Below are 21,705 nucleotides of genomic sequence, written 5' to 3'. Positions count from 1 at the left end.
GCGATGGTGTGCGGGAGACAGATCCCGATCTGAATCAGGGAGGGTGTTTTCGCTTTTTGAAAGAAGTGTTTGGGGTGTTTTCCATTTTTTACCCATCTAATGCTGTCTTTGGTAAAATGCTATGCCACATCAGCGAAATAGGGGCTCCATCTGTTATAAACGCACTTAATCGAGCTAGATCCGCCAATCAGTGATTTTTACAAAAAGATTACACAAGAGATGATGCAATTTGTCAAGAAAATGTAACCTAGTGTTTTCTGAAACCCTAGCCCTCAAAGTGATGGTTTTCTGCAACCTAGTGCACGCACCGTGAGCTTCCCCAGCGAGGTACCTAAATGTCAGATTTAATCTCGACAAGTTACTCTTCCATGTTTAGTAGCTCACTGGCGGTGCTATGAAATATATATGTGACGTGCAGCCGGAGGAAGTTGTGGAGACGATCAACGAACATGTGAAGAAGGCCACCAACAACCTCATCACCTCTATCATCTCAGCTACGGATGTCGACGCTGAGACCGATCTGGTGCTCGCCAACGCCGTCTACTTCAAGGGAGCGTGGCTCAAGCAGTTCGGCTCCGGCTCGACGGCAGTCCTGTCGAGGCGCAGTTCATGTCCATGTACTTCCCCCACTATGCCTCCTGTATGGACGGGTTCAAGGTCCTCAGGCTCCCCTACAGGCCTAACATTGGTGCCGATCGCTGGAATAAGTTGTTAGAGTTGAAACAGAAGTTTCCGACGGCGCCTCTGAGTTTCCAAGGATTCGCGTCGGACATGCCACTGTATCTTCGTGCGAATGTTCAAAACACTGACAGTCGCAGACATAGCATCAATAATGTGATCAAAACTTTTCTTCTGGTCATTCACTATTATTTTTGTTTTTAATAATGTCTCTTACGCAATCAACCTTCTGTTGTCCATGCAGGCTCCAGACGCCGATGTTATGCAGTTCTCCATGCTCATCTTCCTCCCGGACGAGCGCCACGGGTTTGCCGCCATGGTGGACATGATCACCGCGGCGCCAGGTTACCTCTACAGAATCCTGCCCAGGAGGCAGCCCGATCTCACCATCATCAAGATGCCCAAGTTTGAGATAAGCTTCGACTGGAACCTCGAAAGCGACCTGCGTCGGCTGGGCCTGTCGCTGCCATTTTCGCCGGAGGCGGCCGACTTGCGTGGCATGTTCGATAAGAACGACGGCGGACGCACGGCCTTCCTGACAAGGGTTGTCCACAGAGCGGTGGTCAAGGTGAACGAGCAAGGCACGGAGGCAGGCGCGAGCACAGCTGGCATGCGTGGTGGCGGCCTGCCGCCCAACGTTGTGGAGTTCGTCGCCGATCATCCGTTCACCTTCCTCATCATGGAGGAACAGTCCGGTGTCATCGTCGATCATCCGTTCACCTTCCTCATCATGGAGGAACGGTCCGGTGTCATCGTCTTCGCTGGCCACGTCCTTGATCCGACCAAGTGATTGGCATCAATAAGTATGAAATAAGCTGAAAGTAGTAGCTCGGACCAGCTGGTTAGCTTGTACCGTTTCGTTTGCAAGATTCGTGTTCTCTTTTTGCGAGCATCTCCTTGGACGCCCCGAACTATCTCGGCTCTATAATTCGTCTTCTCTTTTTTGCAACATTAACCCTGAGATTTAGCTGCTAGTACTACCTTTGAACTACCAAAACGTCTTATATTAGTGTATATTGGGAGTATTTACTGGCTAGTAACTACTCCCAGTGTAAACAAATATAAGACGTTTTAGATCACTTTGCTGAATGCACTTTACATTTTGGTTATTCTTCATTGTGCTTGTGCAGTCCTATCCTGATTTTTTTATTAATAATAAATGATAATTCAATTATTCCAAAACTGGTAAAGGTAACTTGAAATTTTGAAAAATGGGAAGTACGCTATGAGTAACGGCGTCCAGGCTGGCCCAGTCGCTATTGTGAACCATGTCCAGGTCTGGACGCTAGTGTTAGTCGCGTACAATGCATGATTGAACCAACCCAGGAATCCCTGAATCGGCTGTCCCCAACCTAATCAGCTTGCTCGTTCAAAGAAATGTCGATTGGTGGATCGTAACAGCGAGCGGCCGGTGAGACCATGTCTCTCATGTGATGATTGGCGTTGTCGGCTGTCATGTCCCGAATGCAACGTCACACTCATGCTATGGCCAAGCATGCTGAAGCGGAACGAGCAACGCAAGAACAACGACTGACCAATAACGTGCATTCTTGATGAAACTAAAGATGGCCCGAGCGGTGCACTGGTAATGAGTGGGTCAGAATCTTAGAAGATGGATATGCAAGTTAATTATGTTGTTGACGTGGCTATTAGTAGTGTCGCTCTTATTCCTATAACGAATGTGAAGGACCTTGACAAGGGTTAGAGCATTTCTCTAACCGGTTAGAAAAGTAAAAATTCGGCCTTACTTCTCTAACCAGGACCTAACTTATCCCGTAACTCCTATAGTGGAGTATATATTTTACTCCTCTCCTTGCGGAGCACCTAAACTTACTCGACTTCTCCGTTGTGGAGTAAAAGGACCACACGCCTCTTTGCCTCTCACCCCTAGTCCCCTGCCACCGTCATGTCGTCGGCAACCCCCCCCCCCATCGCTCTCGATCGCATCCCGACCCTTGCCGCCATGGCCGTCGCTCCTCGCCACCCATCCGCAGAGCAGATCCGCGCCGCCACGAGCGCAGCGCCGACCCGTCTACCTCCTGCCATCATCACAACTATTCCTCGAGCGTCGCCCCATCTGCCTCCCACGGCACGTTCTCTGGCTTCCCCGAGCTCCCAGCTCCGCCGGCGTAATGAGACCGTACATCGGCATGTGGGGACATGGGTGGCCGAGATGACAGACTGGCACACCCATGAGAAGCTTTGTCTCAGATCCTTCCAATCCGCCTAGCGGGCCGCCAAACAATATGACATTTGGTCGGTCGTCCCGACGGCCACCAGAACTTTTAGTTCTGTGGGATGTTGCGGCTAGCTGTCAGCGACCCGCGAGTGGTCTCCACAAAAGAGGCAAGGGAGGACTGGGAGGCGATGGAAAGGCTTGCGGTGGAGTCCTACAACGAGGTGTACATGGCGGATCTCCACGGCCTCTACATAGAGAAAGTGGAGGCGGAGCGCCGCCTGTCCGAGCAGCTAGCTGTGGGTGAAGGAAATATGCCCTAGAGGCAATAATAAAGTTATTATTTATTTCCTTATATCATGATAAAAGTTTATTATTCATGCTAGAATTGTATTAACCGGAAACATAATACATGTGTGAATACATAGACAAACAGAGTGTCACTAGTATGCCTCTACTTGACTATCTCGTTAATCAAAGATGATTATGTTTCCTAACCATGAACAAAGAGTTGTTATTTGATTAACGGGATCACATCATTAGTTGAATGATCTGATTGACATGACCCATTCCATTAGCTTAGCACCCGATCGTTTAGTATGTTGCTATTGCTTTCTTCATAACTTATACATGTTCCTATGACTATGAGATTATGCAACTCCCGTTTGCCAGAGGAACACTTTGTGTGCTACCAAATGTCACAAGTAACTGGGTGATTATAAAGGAGCTCTACAGGTGTCTTCAAAGGTACATGTTGTGTTGACGTATTTCGAGATTAGGATTTGTCACTCCGATTGTCGGAGAGGTATCTCTGGGCCCTCTCGGTAATGCACATCACTTAAGCCTTGCAAGCATTGCGACTAATGAGATAGTTGCGGGATGATGTATTACAGAACGAGTAAAGAGACTTGTCGGTAACGAGATTGAACTAGGTATGGGATACCGACGATCGAATCTCGGGCAAGTAACATACCGATGACAAAGGGAACAAAGTATGTTGTTAAGCGGTCTGACCGATAAAGATCTTCGTAGAATATGTAGGAGCCAATATGGGCATCCAGGTCCCGCTATTGGTTATTGACCAGAGACGTGTCTCGGTCATGTCTACATTGTTCTCGAACCCGTAGGGTCCGCACGCGTAAGGTTATGATGACAGTTATATTATGAGTTTATGCATTTTGATGTACCGAAGGTTGTTCGGAGTCCCGGATGTGATCACGGACATGACGAGGAGTCTCGAAATGGTCGAGACATAAAGATTGATATATTGGAAGCCTATGTTTGGATCTCGAAAGTGTTCCGGGTGAAATCGGGATTTTACCGGAGTACCGGGAGGTTACCGGAACCCCCCGGGAGCTATATGGGCCTAAGTGGGCCTTAGTGGAAAAGAGAAGGGGCAGCCCAACATGGGCCGCGCGCCCCTCCCCTCCCTTGGTCCGAATAGGACAAGGAGAGGGGGCCGGCCTCCCTCTCTCTCTTCCCCCCTCCGCGAATCCTATTCCAACTAGGATTGGGGAGGGGGGGGGGAATCCTACTCCCAGAGGGAGTAGGACTCCTCCTGGTGCGCCTCTCCTAGGCCGGCCGCACCCCCCCTTTGAGTCTTTATATACGGAGGCAGGGGCACCCCAGAGAAACACAAGTTGATCCACGTGATCATATTCTTAGCCGTGTGCGGTGCCCCCTTCCACCATAGTCCTCGATAATATTGTAGCGGTGTTTAGGCGAAGCCCTGCTGCAGTAGTACATCAAGATCGTCACCACGCCGTCGTGCTGACGGAACTCTTCCCCGACACTTTGCTGGATCGGAGTCCGGGGATCGTCATCGAGCTGAACGTGTGCTAGAACTCGGAGGTGTCGTAGTTTCGGTGCTTGATCGGTCGGGCCGTGGAGACGTACGACTACATCAACCAAACGCTTCCGTTGTCGATCTACAAGGTATGTAGATCATACTCCCCCCTCTCGTTGCTATGCATCACCATGATCTTGCGTGATCATAGGAAATTTTTGAAATTACTACGAAACCCATCAGTGGCATCCGAGCCTGATTTTATATGTTGATGTTATATGCACGAGTAGAACACAAGTGAGTTGTGGGCGATATAAGTCATACTACTTACCAGCATGTCATACTTTGGTTCGGCGGTATTGTTGGATGAAGCGGCCCGGACCGACATTACGCGTACGCTTACGCGAGACCGATTCTCCCGACGTGCTTTGCACATAGGTGGCTTGCGGGTGACAGTTTCTCCAACTTTAGTTGAACTGAGTGTGGCTACGCCCGGTCCTTCGAAGGTTAAAACAGCACCAACTTGACAAACTATCGTTGTGGTTTTGATGCGTAGGTAAGATTGGTTCTTGCTTAAGCCCGTAGCAACCACGTAAAACATGCAACAACAAAGTAGAGGACGTCTAACTTGTTTTTGCAGGGCATGTTGTGATGTGATATGACCATATCATATCACTTATATTGATTGCATGTGATGTTTATCTTTTATGCATCTTATCTTGCTTTGATTGACGGTAGCACTATAAGATGATCTCTCACTAAATTATCAAGAAGTGTTCTCCCTGAGTATGCACCATTGCGAAAGTTCTTCGTGCTGAGACACCACGTGATGATCGGGTGTGATAGGCTCTACGTTCAAATACAACGGGTGCAAAACAGTTGCACACCGGAATACTCAGGTTATACATGACGAGCCAAGCATATACAGATATGGCCTCGGAACACGGAGACCGAAAGGTCGAGCGTGAATCATATAGTAGATATGATCAACATAGTGATGTTCACCAATGAAACTACTCCATCTCACGTGATGATCGGACATGGTTTAGTTGATTTGGATCACGTAATCACTTAGAGGATTAGAGGGATGTCTATCTAAGTGGGAGTTCTTTAAGTAATATGATTAATTGAACCTAAATTTATCATGAACTTAGTACCTGATAGTATCTTGCTTGTTTATGTATAATTGTAGATAAATGGCCCGTGCTGTTGTTCCGTTGAATTTTAATGTGTTCCTTAAGAAAGCAAAGTTGAAAGATAATGGTAGCAATTACACGGACTGGGTCCGTAACTTGAGAATTATCCTCATTGCTGCACAGAAGAATTACGTCCTGGAAGCACCGCTGAGTGCCAGGCCTGCTGCTGGAGCAACACCAGATGTTGTGAACGTCTGGCAGAGCAAAGCTGATGACTACTCGATAGTTCAGTGTGCCATGCTTTACGGCTTAGAACCGGAACTTCAACGACGTTTTGAACGTCATGAAGCATATGAGATGTTCCAGGAGTTGAAGTTAATATTTCAAGCAAATTCCCGGATTGAGAGATATGAAGTCTCCAATAAGTTCTATAGCTGCAAGATGGAGGAGAACAGTTCTGTCAGTGAGTATATACTCAAAATGTCTGGGTATAATAATCACTTGATTCAGATGTGAGTTAATCTTCCAGATGATTGTGTCATTGACAGAATTCTCCAATCACTGCCACCAAGCTACAAGAGCTTCGTGATAAACTATAATATGCAAGGGATGAATAAGACTATTCCCGAGCTCTTCGCAATGCTAAAAGCTGCGGAGGTAGAAATCAAAAAGGAGCATCAAGTGTTGATGGTCAACAAGACCACTAGTTTCAAGAAAAAGGGCAAAGGGAAGAAGAAGGGGAACTTCAAGGAGAACAGCAAACAAGTTGCTGCTCAAGAGAAGAAACCCAAGTCTGGACCTAAGCCTGAAACTGAGTGCTTCTACTGCAAGCAAACTGGTCACTGGAAGCGGAACTGCCCCAAGTATTTGGCGGATAAGAAGGATGGCAAGGTGAACAAAGGTATATGTGATATACATGTTATTGATGTGTACCTTACTAATGCTCGCAGTAGCACCTGGGTATTTGATACCGGTTCTGTTGCTAATATTTACAACTCGAAACAGGGACTACGGATTAAGCGAAGATTGGCTAAGGACGAGGTGACGATGCGCGTGGGAAACGGTTCCAAAGTCGATGTGATCGCGGTCGGCACGCTACCTCTACATCTACCTTCAGGATTAATATTAGACCTAAATAATTGTTATTTGGTGCCAGCGTTAAGCATGAATATTATATCTGGATCTTGTTTGATGCGAGACAGTTATTCATTTAAATCAGAGAATAATGGTTGTTCTATTTATATGAGTAATATCTTTTATGGTCATGCACCCTTGAAGAGTGGTCTATTCTTATTGAATCTCGATAGTAGTAACACACATATTCATAATGTTGAAACCAAAAGATGCAGAGTTGATAATGATAGTGCAACTTATTTGTGGCACTGCCGTTTAGGTCATATCGGTGTAAAGCGCATGAAGAAACTCCATACTGATGGACTTTTGGAACCACTTGATTATGAATCACTTGGTACTTGCGAACCGTGCCTCATGGGCAAGATGACTAAAACACCGTTCTCCGGTACTATGGACAGAGCAACAGATTTGTTGGAAATCATACATACAGATGTATGTGGTCCGATGAATATTGAGGCTCGTGGCGGGTATCGTTATTTTCTCACCTTCACAGATGACTTAAGCAGATATGGGTATATCTACTTAATGAAACATAAGTCTGAAACGTTTGAAAAGTTCAAAGAATTTCAGAGTGAAGTTGAAAATTATCGTAACAAGAAAATAAAGTTTCTACGATCTGATCGTGGAGGAGAATATTTGAGTTACGAGTTTGGTGTACATTTGAAACAATGCGGAATAGTTTCGCAACTCACGCCACCCGGAACACCACAGCGTAATGGTGTGTCTGAATGTCGTAATCGTACTTTACTAGATATGGTGCGATCTATGATGTCTCTTACTGATTTACCGCTATCGTTTTGGGGTTATGCTTTGGAGACGGCCGCATTCACGTTAAATAGGGCACCATCAAAATCCGTCGAGACGACGCCTTATGAACTATGGTTTGGCAAGAAACCAAAGTTGTCGTTTCTGAAAGTTTGGGGCTGCGATGCTTATGTGAAAAAGCTTCAACCTGATAAGCTCGAACCCAAATCAGAAAAATGTGTCTTCATAGGATATCCAAAGGAGACTATTGGATACACCTTCTATCACAGATCCGAAGGCAAGACTTTTGTTGCTAAGTTTGGAAACTTTCTAGAGAAGGAGTTTCTCTCGAAAGAAGTGAGTGGGAGAAAAGTAGAACTTGACGAGGTAACTGTACCTACTCCCTTATTGGAAAGTAGTGCATCACAGAAAACTGTTTCTGTGACACCTACACCAATTAGTGAGGAAGCTAATGATAATGATCATGAAACTTCAGAACAAGATACTACTGAACCTCGTAGATCAACCAGAGTAAGATCCGCACCAGAGTGGTACGGTAATCCTGTTCTGGAAGTCATGCTATTAGATCATGATGAACCTACGAACTATGAAGAAGCGATGGTGAGCCCAGATTCCGCAAAATGGCTTGAAGCCATGAAATCTGAGATGGGATCCATGTATGAGAACAAAGTGTGGACTTTGGTTGACTTGCCCAATGATCGGCAAGCAATTGAGAATAAATGGATCTTCAAGAAGAAGACTGACGCCGACGGTAATATTACTGTCTACAAAGCTCGACTTGTGGCAAAAGGGTTTCGGAAAGTTCAAGGGATTGACTACGATGAGACCTTCTCACCCGTAGCGATGCTTAAGTCTGTCTGAATCATGTTAGCAATTGCCGCATTTTATGATTATGAAATTTGGCAGATGGATGTCAAAACTGCATTCCTGAATGGATTTCTGGAAGAAGAGTTGTATATGATGCAACCAGAAGGTTTTGTCGATCCAAAGGGAGCTAACAAAGTGTGCAAGCTCCAGCGATCCATTTATGGACTGGTGCAAGCCTCTCGGAGTTGGAATAAACGCTTTGATAGTGTGATCAAAGCATTTGGTTTTATACAGACTTTTGGAGAAGCGTGTATTTACAAGGAAGTGAGTGGGAGCTCTGTAGCATTTCTGATATTATATGTGGATGACATATTACTGATTGGAAATGATATAGAATTTCTGGATAGCATAAAAGGATACATGAATAAGAGTTTTTCAATGAAAGACCTCGGTGAAGCTGCTTACATATTAGGCGTAAAGATCTATAGAGATAGATCGAGACATTTAATTGGACTTTCACAAAGCACATACCTTGACAAGATTTTGAAGAAGTTCAAAATGGATCAAGCAAAGAAAGCGTTCTTGCCTGTGTTAAAAGGTGTGAAGTTGAGTAAGACTCAATGCCTGACCACTGCAGAAGATAGAGAGAAGATGAAAGATGTTCCCTATGCTTCAGTCATAGGCTCTATCATGTATGCAATGCTGTATACTAGACCTGATGTGTGCCTTGCTATAAGTCTAGCAGGGAGGTACCAAAGTAATCCAGGAGTGGATCACTGGACAGCGGTCAAAAACATCCTGAAGTACCTGAAAAGGACTAAGGATATGTTTCTCGTATATGGAGGTGACAAAGAGCTCATCATAAACGGTTACTTTGATGCAAGCTTTGACACTGATCCGGACGATTCTAAATCGCAAACCAGATACGTGTTTACATTAAACGGTGGAGCTGTCAGTTGGTGCAGTTCTAAACAAAGCGTCATGTCGGGATCTACATGTGAAGCGGAATACATAGCTGCTTCGGAAGCAGCAAATGAAGAAGTCTGGATGAAGGAGTTCATATCCGATCTAGGTATCGTACCTAGTGCATCGGGTCCAATGAAAATCTTTTGTGACAATACTGGTGCAATTGCCTTGGCAAAGGAATCCAGGTTTCACAAGAGAACCAAGCACATCAAGAGACGCTTCAATTCCATCCGGGATCTAGTCCAGATGGGAGACATAGAGATTTGCAAGATACATACGGATCTGAATGTTGCAGACCCGTTGACTAAGCCTCTTCCACGAGCAAAACATGATCAGCACCAAGGCTCCATGGGTGTTAGAATCATTATTGTGTAATCTAGATTATTGACTCTAGTGCAAGTGGGAGACTGAAGGAAATATGCCCTAGAGGCAATAATAAAGTTATTATTTATTTCCTTATATCATGATAAAAGTTTATTATTCATGCTAGAATTGTATTAACCGGAAACATAATACATGTGTGAATACATAGACAAACAGAGTGTCACTAGTATGCCTCTACTTGACTAGCTCATTAATCAAAGATGGTTATGTTTCCTAACCATGAACAAAGAGTTGTTATTTGATTAACGGGATCACATCATTAGTTGAATGATCTGATTGACATGACCCATTCCATTAGCTTAGCACCCGATCGTTTAGTATGTTGATATTGCTTTCTTCATAACTTATACATGTTCCTATGACTATGAGATTATGCAACTCCCGTTTGCCAGAGGAACACTTTGTGTGTTACCAAACGTCACAACGTAACTGGGTGATTATAAAGGAGCTCTACAGGTGTCTCCAAAGGTGCATGTTGGGTTGGCGTATTTCGAGATTAGGATTTGTCACTCCGATTGTCGGAGAGGTATCTCTGGGCCCTCTCGGTAATGCACATCACTTAAGCCTTGCAAGCATTGCGACTAATGAGTTAGTTGCGGGATGATGTATTACAGAACGAGTAAAGAGACTTGCCGGTAACGAGATTGAACTAGGTATGGGATACCGAAGATCGAATCTCGGGCAAGTAACATACCGATGACAAAGGGAACAAAGTATGTTGTTATGCGGTCTGACCGATAAAGATCTTCGTAGAATATGTAGGAGCCAATATGGGCATCCAGGTCCCGCTATTGGTTATTGACCAGAGACGTGTCTCGGTCATGTCTACATTGTTCTCGAACCCGTAGGGTCCGCACGCTTAAGGTTACGATGACAGTTATATTATGAGCTCATACATTTTGATGTACCGAAGGTTGTTCGGAGTCCCGGATGTGATCACGGACATGACGAGGAGTCTCGAAATGGTCGAGACATAAAGATTGATATATTGGAAGCCTATGTTTGGATATCGGAAGTGTTCCGGGTGAAATCGGGATTTTACCGGAGTACCGGGAGGTTACCGGAACCCACCGGGAGCTATATGGGCCTTAGTGGGCCTTAGTGGAAAAGAGAAGAGGCAGCCTAAGATGGGCCGCGCGCCCCTCCCCTCCCTTGGTCCGAATAGGACAAGGAGAGGGGACCGGCCCCCTTTCTCTTTTCCCCCCTCCGCGAATCCTATTCCAACTAGGATTGGGGGGGGGGGGGGAATCCTACTCCCAGATGGAGTAGGACTCCTCCTGGCGCGCCACCTCTAGGCCGGCCGCACCCCTCCCCCCTTGAACCTCTATATACGGAGGCAGGGGCACCCCAGAGAAACACAAGTTGATCCACGTGATCATATTCTTAGCCGTGTGCGGTGCCCCCTTCCACCATAGTCCTCGATAATATTGTAGCGGTGTTTAGGCGAAGCCCTGCTGCAGTAGTACATCAAGATCGTCACCACGCCGTCGTGCTGACGGAACTCTTCCCCGACACTTTGCTGGATCGGAGTCCGGGGATCGTCATCGAGCTGAACGTGTGCTAGAACTCGGAGGTGCCGTAGTTTCGGTGCTTGATCGGTCGGGCCGTGGAGACGTACGACTACATCAACCAAACGCTTCCGTTGTCGATCTACAAGGTATGTAGATCATACTCCCCCCTCTCGTTGCGTCGGTGGGGGGGGCATCGTGACGTCAAGCGACGAAGACAACGGCGACAACAGAGGTAGTGGAAGCGGAGGCGGCAACAATGGCGACTTCAGGACCAAATTTAGAAGAATCTTCGACGACGACCCAGCCGACGGCACATGCCCCGGCCAACCCCATGATTAGTGGAATGTCCATGGCGGACTGGATGTCGTTTGTCCATGATACAGATATCAATTAGATCGGTAAGTTTAGTTCCGTTAGTAGACTATGTTTTAGTTGTTGAAAATGTTAAATGTTATTAATAGGTGTCGAATTTCGGTTAGTAAGTTTGTTTGAATTAAATTTGTGTTCATCATATCCGAATTTGTTTTTTTACTCCGCTCAATTTACGAGATCAGCTAGGTCGGGCAAAAATTTAGTGAAGTAAAAATTGTCCACTAAGCTTTACTCCGCGGTTTACTGTACTATATTTTAAGGGATCGCCTAGAGATGGTCTTAGCTCTCTTCCTCTGGACCTCTCCTCTCTAGTTTTTTCGTAACCAGGCATGATGCTTGAGTGAATCAATACGAGAGAGTAGTAATTCGTTGTGTTTGATGGAGTAGTAGCTGGGTTTGTAACATCGGCCGAGAATGCTTGACGCACGCAAGGACGAAGAGCAATGATTGCAAGCGGACTAGGTTTTACGGGTCATGGAACATCAACGAGAAACGACTCAGTTCAGTTTAATTAGAGCACCGGCCGAACCACATAACTGGACGCTGTTGGCAATAGCGTCCAGAAGTGGACGTGGTTTTTAATGGCGTCCAGGCGTGGACGCTGTTGTTATTTGCGTCTTTCCTATTTTTAGAATTTTCACATATCCTTTACGAGTTCTGGAATTACTGAATTATTAATTATTAATTATAAAAAAATTGGGTCCTATCCTTTTAGTAACTATTTCTCTATTGCAAACATGAAACAAAAGAAGCAAAATGGGCCTGACCCGAACAACAGTGGGATACTCCTTTCCCTCTCTCTTTTTGAGGGGAAACCTGTTGGCATTTTAATTATCCAAGGATGAAAGAGTTACATCATTGAGTACATGCGGTAATAAGATATCTAGAGGTTCATCATCCCATAAGACAATTGGGAATCATAAGCATGTCTAGTTATTAGGTGTGCCAACCTGTATTTGCTTCCCTAGGGCAATGTTGAAATTTCAGTAGCGATATTCCATGTGCTAAATCAAAACAATCCGCCAAGATCACTCGGTATGGAGCTCGGATGTCAGAGCAACTCCAGCAGACCCTGCATCCTCTCGACCCGCAAAACGTTTTTGCAGTTCACGGAAAAATGTCTTTGCGGGCCGGCACGGACGGCTGCAATTGCAGACCCCACATAATGGACCTGTAAAAAAGGACGGGTTGGGGTTGCGGCGTCTGATTTGGTGCAGCTTCTCCCGGCACGCAAAACTTAAATTTACAACTAAATTTGATCTAGCATATTGCATTGCTTTGCTTTATTAACAACATTGGATACAAAAGACATCATCAAATCTTTGCTAGAATAGCAAGACCAAAGAAAACAAGAACTACAAGTATGCATTTTAGAAGATTTTCAACTTCCATAACTGCTCCCACTAGTTGGACTAGTATCTTCTCCATGCATTCGTTGTTGATCTGTGGATTCTTGATTTTGCATTCTTCTTTCTTCATCTTTGGTTCGGAAGAAGTAGATGTTGCCTCCCCTCCAGTTGCACATGCAGCCACATCATTGCCTTCGATTGTACTAAGAAGTGCACTAACATCTATTAAGTTTCTTTCTATCAACAAATCAATGTATTGGCCTTCCCAAAACCAAAATGAGCATCCATCGTCCTACACGAAAGAATGAGCAAGCTCGAAGTGAGCTACCGCAATTGAACTAAAGAATGAACTATGAAACGAGCTACCGCAAGTGCACGTACCCGTCGTTTTCGCATTTGAAGAACACCCATCGGGGGTGCTTCGGCGTGCCCGAAGTGAGCTGCGGCACTTTTCGCGTGCAGTCGTCACAGTCTATGAGCGGCATGGGCAAGCCACAAAGACGTTGTGTGAGCGCCGAGCCCGGTGGACGGCCGGACGAGTCCATGCCAGCAAAACTTCGGCGGCGGGGTGGGGGGGGGACGAACCTGCATGCGGCGATGCGCCCTTGCCTGGGCTGCGGGAAAGGCTCCCCGACCACTCCGTCACTTGGGGCAGCAACTGGCGGCCGAAAAAAGCCAAATCCGGCAGCCCGCGATGAAGTGCCACAGATCTGCAAATCCGGTGGCCCGCCGACGCAGGGGGGAAGGGAGGGGAGGCCTCGTGCGTGTGGCGGCCTTCCGGCGTGCTCCTGCCGTCTGCATTCGCCGGAATCTTGGGCGGCGGCGCGAGGGGGAGAGAGAGGTGGTTGGTGGGAGAAAGCACGGGATGAAATGTCCTCCCACCAACCGCTTCTGCTTATATGTAGGGCACCGCAGCCGTGAGGGGGAAACCCGCATTTTCCTGGGTTGGGGTCGGGATTTTGCCGCGCCCCCTAAAATTTTTTGCAGGCCGGGACGGGATGCGGATCTGATCGGGCTGGTTTTTTTCGCCCCGACCCGTATTTTGGCGGTTATTTTGCGGGTCGAGGCAGGATGCGGGGTCTGCTACAGTTGCTCTCAGTGTCTCCTTTGCATGCTTGAACAATCTCAAGGCAATCTGATTCCATGAGTACACGAGAACATCTGATATCAAGAATCAACTGTAGGCCACGCTTAACTGCCATTGCTTCTGTCGAGGCTGCATCATGCACCTGATGGATCAACTCGGCTACCCCCACAACAGCGCAACCTCTCGAATCTCGGACGACAGCAGCCACAACACCCGATCCATCTTCAAAGAAGGCTGCGTCGGTATTTACCTTATATGATCCGGTCATCGGCTTCTCCCATATTGCAATTTCCATGGAGTCATCTAGGATTTTACCCAATTAATCTGCCCTTTCACACGTCCACCATTCACTACGGGAGAAAATCATCTAGCAACGGGCCAAAACACACACCAACTCGGGGACGAAAAACCTCACCAAAGGGGAATTTATGCAGTAGTGACCTTGAACAAAGGATGTGTCTTTTAACCAACAAATATGATTGTTCGTATGCCATAAATGCTAATCTAACAACTTCTGATTGATCCTTGATATAATCCAATGACAATTTATTTTAGAGTGGTGTAGCTTGGTGTGGATATTGCATTAGGTGTGAGTTTCACAAAACAGATGATTATAATATAAATATATTTATCAGTTTATATTTTCGAAAGGGCTCACTCAAGCTAGAATGCTAGATAGCTAGAAATATGTGATCATCAAACACCTATAAGGAAAAAAATACAGAAGATTTTTAGAGCGTGGCTAATAACATAGCCAAAAGATGGCTATATGCTAGTACCATGTCATTTGGAGATATCATTTATAATCACTCATACATTGAGATTTGGCTATTAGATTAGTCTTTTTTCTACCTTATCTTCTTTTCTTTTCTACTTTTCTATTATGTTTTCCACGTAGCACATATGGAAGTGGGCCCTTACACAAGAGCCAACTCGCTCCTTTCGGTTTCTCTCTTTTCGACATCGGAACGACTTTGCACACGACGTTCAACTTTCCGCACCTTGAACGACTGATGATCCAAAGGTCCAGCTCCAGGCAGTGGACGTGATGAAAGGTCGCGGTGAATCGTCGTGTAAAAATCATCCAAATAGTATCGTCCGTGTAGCGTTGTTCTTTCGACATTCCACATACTACTTGCTGCTATCGAACCTGTCACAAGTTCCCTGGATGAGCTTTAGATTAACTGGTCCCTATGTCCTGAATACTTGTGCATGGTTGTCCCCCGCCTTTTGCCTTGATGAATATTGCTAGTGCTTGTACTTATTGTTCGCAGTTGTTGCAACAGCTGCCTTCTCCAAGAAATGCATTGCTCTACACTATGAGCATCATTAGGGTCTCTCGCTTGTCAATTCCTAGGGACCGTTATAGGGATTCACATAATTATATCATGTTAAAACTGCATCTCAAGACATCTCCCTAGGCAAGTAGGCATCACGGATTCAATAGTGCACCTCTGTAATTGCATCTAGTAGTAGCTTGCGGATTTCATGAACAGTCCAGGGATCTGCATCACAGCACTCAAGATGGACATTAGTTACAGGGAAAAAAAGAAAAGGAGTATCTTGAGAATATTGTTCTTTTGATAACATTATTTACAGATTTGACTCAAAAAGAACAAAATACATGGAAAAATGGAAATAATTTCTTTTGAACCAAACGCCGTACGAACACGGAAATTACATTGACTGAAGAAAATTATGTGTGAAGACTGAAGAATGGCATGAAAAATTCACCGCGATTTTACTTTTACTTATGCATGTTCTTATACTCTGATTTGACTGTGTTTATTAGATACTACCTCCGTTTTAGCTGTAAAACCATGATACTTATTTTGAAATTGAGAGAGTATTGTTTTCAACATTCGCGTGGTCGTGCCTTCTCCCTCTTCTAGCAAATTAAACACACAAGTCTGCAAAATTCTTGTGTTCTTCAACCCTCAACTGTATTCTAAGAATATATTTTTGTGTTTTCCTTGTTCTTATAAATTTCATTATCCAACAAATCAAATACGCAAACTGCTCTCTTTGAGAAATTCTCGGCGAAATTCTCGTGAACAACCTCGGGGTGAAAGTGAACAGTTCTAGCCCTTTTCTGAAACTTTAGCATAGGGTGATAGCCCATTTCACTTTTACTCCTGCATGTGTTTTGAGTTTAGTTTGACCCTGGTCATTAGAAATTTAGGATTCGTTTGTTGTTGCTCCTCTATCAAATCAAACACACAAGTCTGCAAAAATCTTGTGTTCTTCAACCCTCTGCCGTGTATTTTTAGTTTTTCACATACTTTGACTTTGATTTGATCGTGTTGATTAGAAATGTAGGGTTCCCGCGCTCTCCTTCTTCTAGCGAATCAAACACACAAATCTCCGATTTTCTTGTATTTTTGGATCCTATGTTGTGTACATTTGTTCTTAGAGTTTATTTTTGAATTTTCTCTTTCCTTGCGATTTTCAGTTTGCTGCAAATCAAATGGACGAACAATGGAGAGATTTTTTTCTTCATATAATCCCTGAAAAGGATCGGGTGCTACTATCATCATAGCGATAACGGAACAAGTTTTTATTTGAAATTCTTGTGAGCAGAGTACCCTCAGGCATGCATGCTCTGCTCCCAACCAGACTAAGAACAGGTGTGCACTGAATATACAGACCAGCTTCACTCTACACTGAATATTAACAAGCCCATTTGCATACGCCGGATGATGATCCATCTTCGTCTATGCATCACGGGAGGTGGCGGTGGAGGGTGTCGGGCGACATGGAGATCATCTGGAGGAGGCTGGAGGTGGAGAAGGTCTCCTCCAGGGAGATCTCGATCTTGCTGCTGCTCCCCATGTTGTCCCTGACGAGGTGCATCAGCTCCCGCGCCACCGCCACCATCCCGACCCCGCTCTCGGCGCTCAGCAGGCACCGCACCGCCAGCTCCAGCACCTTGCGCACCTCCTCCGCCGCCGCCGGCAGCTGCCCCTGGCTCTTCTTCCCCGACGACGACGCCAGGAGCAGCGTCGGGTCGATCACCTCGTGGAGCCTGCCCTCCCTCACCTTGGGCGCCACCGAGTCGAAGGGGTTCTGGTGCCGCAGCCCCGTGAGCAGCTCGATGAGCAGCAGCCCGAAGTTGCACACCACGTCCTGCTCCTGCGCCCCGGCCGTTGATGAGGACGACGAGCCGTAGTAGTGGTGGTGGTAGCTGGTGGCCGCCGGGGTGGAGGAGACGAGCTTGTGGCCGGCGATCTTGGCGCTGAGGTCGGCGTCGAGGAAGACGTCGCTGGAGCGGAGGTCGTGGAGGAAGGTCGGGGCCGTCTCGTGCGCCTGCAGGTACGCCAGCGCGCTGGCCAGCTCGATGGCGATGTTGACGCGGTGGTACCAGCCGAGCGTGGCGCGGCTGCCGCCGACCGTCCGCCGCAGGTGGTCCTCCAGCGTGCCGCCCGCGAAGTGCTCGTGCACCAGAAGCAGCGCGCGCGCGCCGGGGTCCTCCGGGAGGCAGAAGCCGACGACGCGGGCGATGTTCCGGTGGGAGATCTCGGGCAGGAGAGAGACCGCGTCGAGGGCCACCCGCAGCTTGTCCTGCGTCTCGTACCCGATCCTCTGCACGGCCACCACGCTGCCGTCGTCGAGCACCCCGGCGTGGACCGCGCCCTCGGCGTCGACGGGCTTCTCGCCGCCGTCCTCGAACCGCCTCGTCGCCGCGTCCAGCTGCTCGTACGTGAACTGCCTCGCGTTGCACACGCCCCCGAGGATCTTGGGGATGCACGCCGGGTCCAGATCCCACCGCTGGTTCTCGTCGCCGGAAGGCTGGCGGAGGAACAGCCAGAAGGAGACCGCTGCCGCGAGGAAGAACACCGACACGAAGAAGCCGGCGAGCGCCACCGCCTTCTTGGAGCAGAACCTTCCCTGGCAACAAGCAGCGCCGTCGCCATCGCCGCACTCGAGCCGCTTGGAGCAGCCGGTGCCGTGCGCGAAGCCGTCGCCGACGAGTCCAGACGCGCACGCGCACCGCACGCCGCCGCGCACCGTCGTGGAGTTGACTAGCGTGGCGCCCTCAGCGCACGCCGCGAGCGCGCTGCCCCTCGGGACGGCCCACTCCACCTCGATCGCTCTCGTCACGCCCGCCGTGGCCGACGACCGGTTCTTGACCCAGCTAGAGAAGCCCCGGCACCCAAATCCGGCGAACACGCCGAGACCGTCGCCTGGCTTCCACACGCTGCCGTCGGAGAGCGGGTAGCAGCACCCGGCAGCGGCGGGCTTCTTCCCGGCGCAGGCCGGCGCGGCCACGTCGTCACAACCAGCGCGACAGAGCGAGGAGTCCTCGCAGGCGTAGAGGCGGAGCACGTTGGCCGGGGCGACGGCGAGGAAGGACGCGGCCGCGTCGAGCGCGGCCGCCGGGGAGGATGGGTGCGAGAACGCGGCGTACGCCGGGTCGCACGGCGGGGCGGTGGGCGGGGCGTAGTCGAGCAGGAGGGACGTGCCCGAGGGGAGGAACTCCAGGACGCGGAAGGCTGCGGCACCGAGGGTGAGGGTGAGCGTGGCATTGTTGCCACCGCCGCCGTCGCAGGAGAGGTGGAAGGGGGAGGAGGAGTTACCATCGGCGGCCGCGCAGGCGGCAGAGGAGTTGAGGTGGAAGGGGAACGGGAGCACAAGGTCGCCGCAGCTTTCGGCCCCGCCACCGCAGCTGCCGCCGGTCGGTTCAGCGCCGGAGACGACGAGGAGGAGCGGGAGGAGGAGGCAGAGGAAGGGTGGCGGCGGAGGAGACATGGGTGGCATGCAGATGCAGCGGCGGTGGACATGGCGCTGTGGTGGTGAATTGCTTTGGTACTAGTAGTGGTAGCATCGGTGATGACGGAGGAAGATTGGGGTTGGGAATGGTGAGCTCGATGGTACGACTACGTGGGTTGGCGCGCGAAGTTGGGCGGTTTAGCGAGGCAACTGCATTTGTTGGTGTGAAGTTTGCAAGGTTCTTCGTTTCTTTTGATTATCAGTTCACGTGCGGGTTGATTATGTGTCCCCAGATCGACGATGTGTAGCTCGAGGTATATATTCATGTCAATGTATTTTTTTTGTTGGAAATGATGCTAATATTAGAAGTGACAAGTTCTATAGCTCATTAGGGATAAAAAAGTGAACGGAACAGAGTGATGTCACAATTGTTTCTTTTCTGTAATTTGTATCCAAATGATAAGTACCTCACGTGTGGTATTTAGCATTTCAGCCCGGGCGACTCCTGTGCCATCGATTTACAATCTCAAATCTTAAAGCAGCCACATCAGTTTTTTTTCCGTTCGGTGTAAAGAAACATCGCCGCAAACGCGTCCTAATCCCCTCGCTTCTTTGTCTTATCTCCCTTCTTCCACACTCCTCCTCCTCCTCTCCCATTTCTCCGGCGACTGCAGTGGCGGCCATTCCCAATGGTGGCACCATGGCGTGGCGTGGAGGCGCAATGGTGGGGTGCGGAGGCGGAGGCTCGCGCGCGCGTCATGCGCAGGCGAATCTCGGCCGCGACAACGTCGATGACGGCGGGGGAGAGGGACCTGACGTGTGATTTCAGCCCGAACGATGGCGCTCGAGGGACAGTCCGTCCAGGAACTACTCCAAGTGTACTTGCACGGCCAATAGATTAGGCGCACCCACGCCATGGCCCTCGACATCGATTAGGATATATCCAGGTATGAATTCAGTAGCAATCTTAGTCCCATTGCTGTTGTTACTTACGTACTACATACCATTTTTTGTTCTTTTTGAACTAAGTGTAATGTGTGTCCCTGTCCCACAGCAATTTTTTTTATGCTTCTCTGTAGGAATACAACAAATTGGTAAATTTGCCATGTGTCCAGTACAAATTATTCCAGTTTTTGCCATGATTATTATAGTATTTTTGTACTAAAATTTCCATGTCATAATTTTTCAAAGTTGTATCCTTATTGCCAAAACTTTTTGGGAATCTCCTTTTGTAAACTCTGAGCAGACATGGCAATTTGCCATAGCGGGGGAGTAGTTTTTAGTTTGCATGGGAGAAGGGAAAAACATGTATGTGTTTTTTTTGCTACAATTATATAAGGGAAAAAATGTACATGTACATGGTACTACCTCCGTCCTGGTTTATTAGGCCTCCTTGTAGTTTGGGTCAAACTATGATCTTTGATTTAACTATTAAAAAAGTAAGTTATATACCCTAAAAATAGTATCATTAGAAACCTCTTTCAAATATGAATCCAATAATATAAGTTTTGTCGCATACAACTTATAATTTGTTAGTTGAATCTACGGTCAAAGTTGGGCACAAAATATGAAGGAGACCAATAAACCCGGACGGAGGTAGTAGATGCTAATTTCTTATACAAGCACAATAATTCTAATTAAAATACCATGGAAATTCAACATACATGGAAAATTTCTTATTTAAGAGAATGCCAATTTTCATTAAAATACCATGACATTTTTAAAAATATATTTGCCATACATTTTCTATCTTACAGTGCACCAAGAAAACACACTGCACTACTTGGGTTTCTGCTTGTATGCGGCCACCAATTTGATAAAATTGCCATCGACCAAATTTTCTTGCCACCTACCATGTTTTCTATAGAGCATGGCAAGTAGTATTTTTTTATTGCTATACGCCAAATAACTCTTTACAGTATGGGCAATCTACAGAAACTAGCATGTGCATCAATCATGTCACTATTATAGCTAAAATCAGAAAAGATTATAGCATGCAAAATTTAAATTTACTTTTGCATGATATTTTCATGAAATTTTATCTACATAATATGAATTTTTAAAAATAAATGGACTAATCACATGGTACTTTGATTTTTGTGTTGGAAAATTTACTTATAATTTTTGCCATGGCAAATTTGACTTAATTGCCTTGGGAAACTTACTTTCACATACATTGGAAATTCATTTTTATTTCTAATGGCAAATTTACCTTTTCATTTGCCATGGCAAATTTACATTTTATTCTTCCATGGAAATTTCATGAAATTTTATCAACATAATTTGAATTTTTTTTGTGAAAATGAATGGACTAATCACATGGCAATTTGTACAGATTTTTGTTTTCTCTAGGACATGACAAATTTAATTTTAATTTTTGGCATGAAAAAGTTAACTTAATTGCCATGGCAAACTTACTTTCACATAGATGGCAAATTTAACTTAATTGCCATGGAAAATTTTCATTCAATTTTGCCATGGAAATTTTCATGAAATTTTATCTACATAATATGTCAATTCTTTTTGTCACAATGAAAGGACAAATCACATGTCAATTCGAACGGATTTTTGTTTTCTCTAGGACATGGCAAAATTATTGTTAAACTTTTAGCATGGCAAATTTAACTTAATTGCCATGCCAAACTTACTTTCACATACATGCAAATTTAACTTAATTGCCATGGAAAATTTAACTAAATTGACAAGTAAAATTTACATTTTATTTTGCAGTGGCATTTTCATGAAATTTTATCTACACAATATGGCATTTTTTGTGAAAATGAATGGACTAATCACATGGCAATTTCGACGGATTTTTGTTTTCTCTAGGACATGGCAAATTTA

At 46.6% G+C, this 21,705-nt stretch overlaps 2 protein-coding genes across 2 annotated transcripts; one reads left to right on the top strand and one right to left on the bottom strand.

Moving 5' to 3' along the window:
* The first annotated feature begins 394 nt into the window (after positions 1 to 394).
* On the top strand, positions 395 to 1,468 carry LOC123191325 (serpin-Z2A-like). Its single transcript, XM_044604112.1, has 2 exons — positions 395 to 589; positions 923 to 1,468. Exons 1-2 carry the CDS (start codon positions 395 to 397, stop codon positions 1,466 to 1,468), a joined length of 741 nt encoding a protein of 246 aa, XP_044460047.1.
* Positions 1,469 to 16,677: 15,209 nt separating this feature from the next.
* On the bottom strand, positions 16,678 to 19,061 carry LOC123184265 (probably inactive receptor-like protein kinase At2g46850). Its single transcript, XM_044596411.1, has one exon. It carries the CDS (start codon positions 18,907 to 18,909, stop codon positions 16,873 to 16,875), a length of 2,037 nt encoding a protein of 678 aa, XP_044452346.1. The 5' UTR covers positions 18,910 to 19,061; the 3' UTR covers positions 16,678 to 16,872.
* Positions 19,062 to 21,705: the final 2,644 nt, after the last annotated feature.

Source organism: Triticum aestivum, chromosome 2A (assembly GCF_018294505.1).
Source record: "Triticum aestivum cultivar Chinese Spring chromosome 2A, IWGSC CS RefSeq v2.1, whole genome shotgun sequence".
In the NCBI taxonomy this organism is placed as follows: Eukaryota; Viridiplantae; Streptophyta; class Magnoliopsida; order Poales; family Poaceae; genus Triticum; species Triticum aestivum.
Note: the sequence above shows the minus strand (reverse complement) of the source record. Positions and strands in the feature narration are given on the sequence as shown.

Bases quoted from the DNA above. Each gene is read 5' to 3' on its own strand.
- LOC123191325 (XM_044604112.1), top strand. From the start codon at position 395: ATGAAATATATATGTGACGTGCAGCCGGAGGAAGTTGTGGAGACGATC. The intron at 590-922 runs GTCCTGTCGAGG...TTGTCCATGCAG, and splicing joins TCGGCTCCGGCTCGACGGCA to GCTCCAGACGCCGATGTTAT.
- LOC123184265 (XM_044596411.1), bottom strand. From the start codon at position 18,909: ATGCCACCCATGTCTCCTCCGCCGCCACCCTTCCTCTGCCTCCTCCTC.